The 7,315-nt window shown below is 45.1% G+C and overlaps 1 protein-coding gene across 1 annotated transcript; it reads right to left on the bottom strand.

Annotated features, from left to right (window-relative positions):
* Positions 1 to 2,827: 2,827 nt before the first annotated feature.
* LOC133378252 (olfactory receptor 9G4-like) lies at positions 2,828 to 3,766 on the bottom strand. Its single transcript, XM_061613051.1, has one exon. It carries the CDS (start codon positions 3,764 to 3,766, stop codon positions 2,828 to 2,830), a length of 939 nt encoding a protein of 312 aa, XP_061469035.1.
* Between the last annotated feature and the right edge of the window lie 3,549 nt (positions 3,767 to 7,315).

Genomic DNA, 7,315 nt, shown 5'->3' with positions numbered 1-7,315 from the left:
TCTAGCATTCTGTCTAAGCACTCTTCATCTTCTCTTATAGTCCTCAGTGTGGCCACCTGCTGTTCCAGGTCTCTCACCTTTTCTTCCAACAGTGCCATGAGCTTGCACTTGTTGCACGTGTACGCCATGTTGTTCTCAGGCAAGAAAACAAACATGGCACACACCTTGCAGGTCAGAACCACTGGAGTATCCTTCCTGTTCATACTCTCTTCTACCTTTTGTTTCTTTCTGACTACTTGTTTTGGAGTGGCCTGTGCTTTGTCCTGTCCTACTTCAGGGTAAACTTGAGAGTCCCACCAGTATGCAGTGTGCTGCACAAGGAGAATTAGTATTTATTTATTTATTTTAGGGACCTCCCCTATCAAACTCCTTTGTCAAACTCCTGTTTGCTCTGCCTGTTTGCTTGCTCTGTTCGCTTTCTCCCTGAAAGCTGGCTTGCTTGTATCTCCTCTCCTGTGGACCAGCTGAGACAGCTCCCTCTGCTCTACTCAGTTAGGAGTCAGGAAACAGAATGAAAGTCCTAGCACACACAGCTGCTGCTTGTTGCCCTCAGCAGTTCTCAGGCCACGCCCTTAAGCCAATAGCTATCAGGCCACACCCCTTCCAATCAAGCTGCCATGGAGCCCTTCAGAGCACACGTCTTAGAGCACACAGCTTCAGAGCACACAGCTTCACAGCCCTCTTGGCCTTTTTCTTTTCCTCGCCACAGCTCCTTTGTCAAACTCCTTTTTGCTCTCCCTGTTCGCTTGCTCTGTTCACTCGCTATCTGAAAGCTGGCTTGGTTGTATGTCCTCTCCTGTGGACCAGTTGAGACAGCTCCCCCTGCTCTGCTTAGTTAGGAGTCAGGAAACTTTCATGTCTCCCCTTAATTTTATTTATTTTTTAAACTGCTTATGATTGGAAGGGATCCCAGGGCAGTTTACACATAAGAACTGAAATTAGAAATTGCATAATAAGCACGTGCCACTACCCCCTCCTCCCGCAATGATCACGCACTAATCACCACCCCCACCTAGGATTGGGAGAAAGACGAGCTTCCTGGGGAGGGCACAATTATTAGAGAATGCCTCTGAGCATGTGCAAAGTACACCCTCTGTCCCCTTTGACCTCCGGGTACAGGTTCCAGACAGAACATCCTTTATTTTCTTTAAAAGTATATATATATATAAAAAGGAAAACGGAAGGAAGGCAAAAAAAAATGCAGTCTTCCAGAGGAGCCCTTTCGGAGTCCAGCCTCTAATCCTTGGATCTTTAAGAAGAATGTCTACATTGTAAACTTAAACCGTTTTGTCTCTTTTCAGGAGGGGGAGAGCCGGAAACCAGGTTGACACCGGTTTAGGGTCATGCCGTGTAGAAGCGCCTTCTTGAAACTCCTTTCCCCAGGCAAGGCCCAGGTCCTTGAGCTCAAGCTTCCGCAGCCGCCTCCCAACATAAACCATCACCACCAGCAGCAGCAGAAGCCCGGGGAGTAGCAGCTGAGCGAGCCCAAGGACATGGAGAGGAAGACAACATTGAAACAGCAAACAGCTTTGCTGTAACAAATGCCTGTTGCCCTTCTGCCTCTCGGGAACTGCCGCCCCCGCTAACACCACCTCCTTTTTCTTGGCAGTGCCGATAACGATAATGTTATTTGTTGTTTAAATTAATTTTTGTAAATTGTATTGTTTTTATTGTATTTTTATGGTATTTTTATACCTGTGTTTATTTTTCTCGTAAGCCGCCTTGAGGGCCAAAGGCCCTCAAGGTGGGGTATAAATAAAATTTAATAATAATAATAATAATAATAAATTATAAAACTAAAAAAAAGTAAAAAGTTATTCCATTTTTAAAAAGTCCAATCAGTTGAACAAAACCAAATGAGAAATCTTAGGCTGTGGGTACACCAGTCACTTCAAAAGCAGTGAAAATGTTTTTTGTGGCTGTGGTTTGAAGAGACTCTGCCTTGGCTGGACACAACTTGCTTCCCCACTGCTGCCTTCGGACCTTCCAGGACCACCAACAGCAAAGTGTTGGGCCAGTCACTGTCTCTGCCTGGGTCTGCAGCAAAGCATTTCCATTGCAAGCGTACTGCACCTGGAGTAGCAATGAATTGATCTACCAATCAGTTGCAAAATCTGTCTGAAGCTGAATTTTTAAAAAATGAATTTGAGTGCATCTGACCAGGTTTTAGAGTAAAAAGAGATGGAATTTGACTGGGTGAGTGTGCCCGTTTTCAGAAAAGAGCGGGGGAGACACACTGGAACTGGCACAGCAGTAAGTTTGTCTCTACCCTTATTGCAGAAAGCCACGTGGTTTCATTCTGGCCTGAATGCTAGATTAAAAAGGTGCCACACCTTTATGCCACACCTGAAATTCAATAAGCATGGAGTCAAATGGAAACTTTCCAGGCTAAAATATCCCACTCTTTCAATAGTTCCCCACAGGATGTAGTTTTCCAGACTCCTCACCATGCTGTTAGTCCTTCTGTGGACACATCGACTTTTGTCAAAGTCCTTCTTAAAATGTGGTACCAAGAACTAAACACAACCATCTACTATGGCACTTGACCATAGTGAACTCTACGTTTCTCTTACTACAGGATAAGATTACAAACATATTTTATTGACTGTGGCAAGTAGCAGCTTCAGGAGCACTTTTTTTTTTAGGGTTGTTAGGTTTATTTAAAAAAACAGCAAGAGGGAAAGGGTTTATCCGTTCCCTACAATGATGCTTTCCCCATCCAGATTCCCTGTTCAGCTGCTAATTATAAAAGTTTACAGACAGTGGAAGGCATTCATGCAGCTCTGATATCACATCCAGTTTGGCTCAGAGTCCCATTCATTGCCATTCATTTGGGTGCCATGAATCTCCCCAGGACTTTCTTGAAGGCTGCCTTGACATCTTTGTTGCGCAAGCTGTAAATCAAGGGGTTGACCAAAGGGTTGACCACTGTGTAGAAAAGTGCATTTGCCTTGTCCCAGTTTGGAGTGTGCTGGGAGCTGGATTGGGAATACATGAAGAGGGCAGACCCCAAAAAGAAGAAGACTGAGACGAGGTGGGCAGAGCAAGTGGAGAAGGCCTTGCGTCGCCCTGCAGCTGAGCGGATGCGTATGATGGCTGCCACGATGCCTGTGTAGAAGCCCAGGATGAGAATAGTGGTTGCCAGCACGTTGCAACCAATGGCTGTGACCAGGATGAGTTCAGAGACCCGAGTATCACCACAGGCCATCTTCAGAAGTGGGGGCACATCATAAAAGTAGTGGTTGATAATGTTCCTGCAGAAGCGTAGGCAGAAAGTGTTGCCTGTATGCACAACGGCACTAGCAAAGCCAGCCACATAAGACCCAATGACTAGTTGGATGCAGAGTTTCCTGGACATGGCAGTGGTGTAGAGGAGTGGGTTGCAGATGGCCATGTAGCGGTTATAGGCCATTGCAGCTAGCAGGAAGCATTCACTGTGGCCAAAGGCAGCTGAGAAGAAGAACTGAGCTGCACAGCCTGCAAGGGAGATGGCCTTGCTCTTGGACACACAGTCAGACAGGATCCGGGGAGTGTAGACTGAGGAGTACCAGACATCCAGGAAGGAAAGGCTGCCCACAAAGAAATACATGGGTGTGTGCAAGCGGGAATCTAGGTAGATCAGTGTCATGAGACCCAGGTTTCCAGTCAGGGTTAGGGTGTACGAGACCAGAAAAAGCACAAAGAGGATGATCCGCAAGAGCGGATCTGTTGTGAAACCCACCAGGACAAAGCTGGTAAGTAGTGTGCGGTTTCTGTCTGTTTCCATTATTACCAGAGGTATCACCTGTCAGTAACTGCTCTGATTTTTGTTTTTGAAATGGCCTGTAAATATTCAAGGTGCACTGCTTTTACATGAAGGTGTCATGTAAAGATGTGCATCTCGCCATACCATCACCACATAACGTGCACCCAATATGTTTGACCAGTGCTGTCTGAAGGATTTCTGCTTCCCCGAAAAGTCTCTGCCTGTTCTCCTTAATGCTCTATATCTCCTTAATGCTCTACAGGATGGAAGAATTCTGTAATAACACGATGGAGTGCAACACTACAGTCTGCAAGGGGTGGATTCGTTCTGAATTCTTCTCCGTGTACAAAAAGTCCCTGAAAACAAAAAATTAGCACATTAGGGATAAGCGTTCTACCCCAGTTCTTTGCTTGCTTTTTTTTTATAGGCAAGTGTGTTTATATGTAGGGGAGCATTAAAAATGTGAATACTTCATCCTAGTACCCTCAAAACTCTACCATCTCACTCTGCTGCATGTGTACTTTAGGGCCTACTGGTGGAATAAAATGTGAGTGTTCACTGGCTATTGGAAGTGGTATGCTGTGTTCTACCATCTCACTGCTGATGTGTAGATTAGGCGCTGCTCTCAGAAAAGCACGAATGGGATTGCAGTCTAAGGGCCTTCATGCCAGAACTGTGTAACTGGTAAGCATATTCACTGGCACAGCTACTACAGCGGTGGAAGGACTAGAGTGGCATAGCTACACCTGCAGAATTGCATCTTCTTAGGAGTACCACACAAAATCTTTGGAATAATACAAAGGGTTTTCTGCATCAGATATGGGGAGGAATGGGGGGAATGGAGGTAACTTGCTAGCATCACAAATTCACACTGAGTATTTTTGAGCATTGTGATTGGCACTTTCTCCCCTTGCTGTAGCTATGGGAACTGCTTAGTTTTAACACAAGGACTACTGGTTGTGGTAGCTGCTAGGGCCATCCTGTCAATCTACATTTCTACTCTTTCTTTTTAGCTGGACTGGTGCAACTTGCTGACCACAAGAAAATACCAATGACCTTGCATCAGCATAAGCAGAGCTGTATCGATGACCCACAAGGCCCAATCAGACCATTCCTTGGATTAGAAACCCTCTTTTATCATGCATTTAGCTTCTTGAATGGAAGTCCATCCATTACGGTAGGACTTGCTTCTGAGTAAACATACACAGAATTGTGTTCTCACATGTGTGTGCCTGTGTGCGCATGCATACACACACACACACACACACACACAGAGACACAGACCAATATGTTAGTGCAAAGAAAGAGTGGAGAGCTGAAGATTAAAAGGAATGTAGTCCCCGGGAGGGAAGTTAGGGTTAAACTCGGTGATTACATAAGAAATACAAGGCAGGGAGAAAGAAGGGAAGTGAAGAAACAGGCAAGTTTCTCATCCTCATTCTGAGGAAGACTGAAGAAGTTTAAAAATATGAATCTGCTTTCCAAATTCCCTTGGCCCCTTTCCGTTTCCGTTCATGTTGCGGCTGCTAATTCTGATGGTGATCCTTGTTTAGTTGTCTCCTTTCTACCACAATGTTGATGTCCCTTTCCCCCAAGTATCAACCGTGCTCAAGAATGCAGATTTCTAGAGGACCACCCTCCCAAGCAATGGTTCTCTCTGCTGGATTGCTGAGGGCTTATCCACATGGTAGCATAACTTCGTGCTAAAGACGTTTTAACCTCAGTTTTCTGTTTGCACCATGTACAGTAAGGGAACACTGCCAGCCACAATTACAGTTGCTCTGAAAGTAACTGATTACTTTTTCTCGAAAGTAATCACTACAGTTACATTTCAGTTACTTTTTTTTTTTTAAACACCTATAAGGTGCTGGCCTTGGCTGCTGCACATCTAAGTAGCCTAAAACAACATTAAAAATAAACACATACGCACAGAAGGTAGTCAATTTTTTTTTATCGATAAGATTAACAGAATGGCATAACAGAATCTCACATCCCCCCCAGCAATGATACCCGGACACTTGAAATCAAATTTTACACTTGAAGTGCTGCTTTTGCAATACATTTCTGTTATGTCTCAAAAGAACAAGATGCTCAAAGAGCACTGTGATGTTCCTGTATGTGGATGTAATGCAAATATGGTAAGTGCTGGTTTATTATAGGAAATATGGTAAGTAGAGTGAGTGAGAAGTGGGAGTACATGGGCTGTAGAATGCTGGATGATGATTGGCTGTGTGTTTGAATGGCTGAAGGTATAAATGAGAGGATGACAGTTGAGTGGGGTTGGTTGTTGGACGGTGGGGGTTGGGACAGGGTGGTTGCGGACAGAGAGGTTGATGTGGAGAGTAAGAGGTGGATGTTGAGAGATTGGATTGGGAGTTCTGAGGCAAATAGTAGGAATTAGGAACATAAGAGAAACATATATGAAACCATATGCTTGTCAATGAAATCTATAAGTAATCTTGTTTTTCTTAGAGTTATCAATAAATATTTTCTTGGTTTACTTAAAGCCTGATTCCTCAGCTGGGGTGCACAGACCAGGGGGGAGGCAGAGTAACCACGGCTGAAGAAGAAATAGTATTGAATGGTGGCAGCGGTGAAGGAAGAGATATTGTATCAACATCCAGTACCACAGAGCAACCCAGAGCTGTGAGCTTCATAGGTAAGAGGCTTCAGGGGGGTTGGGAATTAGCTATGCACACAGACACAAGGTATCAAAATAACCAGGATGAGACTAAGGCACAGTCTAGAGGTTATATTGGATACACAGAGTGTTGGGTAGTGTGGCCTAGCAGGGGGATCTTTTGAGATCTGTGCTAGAGAGGAGAGAGGTAAAAATAAACACGACGATCCTGACTGCTGGTAGCCACGAGTGAGAGTGACACAGGTGATGCCAGGGAAGGACATCACAAGCACGTCAGACAAGGAATGTCTTTTCACACTTATTACGTTGCCACCAGTACTGACCAGGCGTTCTACTGCGGCGGTTGAAGGCATGCTTGTGTTGTGCATCATAAAACACCACAGCACACGTGCAAAGCCATGGAGTGATGACAGTTCCCTGCTGGGAGACCTCAGGTACCTCAACAATTCCTCATCAGCAGTATCCACTGCTGACTTCTTGCCTTGGGGCTGAATGTTAAAGAAGTCATTGTCCAAATCATCTCCTTCCTGGTCTTTGTCTGAAGACTGATCACTGTCCTCATTAAGTGCACCCATCTTTATTTCAGCTGTCAACAGGCTTCCATTGTATATCTAAGAAAGAGAGAGGATATGTTTACACACATATGTTAGGACACCCCCATCTGCTCTTGATTTCCTGATGCTTGTCATGTCCCCTGGTTCAGGGTCCAACTGTCAGCTTGAGCCTGTGGATGATGACATGGAAGGCAGGAAGGTGACCAAGTCACCACACTTAAGGGCAGCATAGAAGGCCCTTAAGGATTACCTGCAGCACCCAAGGTTGTGATGGGGAGCCCCAGGAAGAAAAGGTCCAGCCCCTACCTACCACCTTAAGCCCTCTGATGCCTCTCTTGAGAAAACATTTCCCTTGGAGTAATCCACCCAAAGGCT

This window comes from Rhineura floridana, chromosome 2, assembly GCF_030035675.1.
Source record: "Rhineura floridana isolate rRhiFlo1 chromosome 2, rRhiFlo1.hap2, whole genome shotgun sequence".
NCBI classification, from domain to species: domain Eukaryota; kingdom Metazoa; phylum Chordata; class Lepidosauria; order Squamata; family Rhineuridae; genus Rhineura; species Rhineura floridana.
This window is presented reverse-complemented; position numbering and strand designations above follow the sequence as displayed.

Coding starts and splice junctions, on each gene's coding strand:
- LOC133378252 (XM_061613051.1), bottom strand. CDS start 3,766: ATGGAAACAGACAGAAACCGCACACTACTTACCAGCTTTGTCCTGGTG.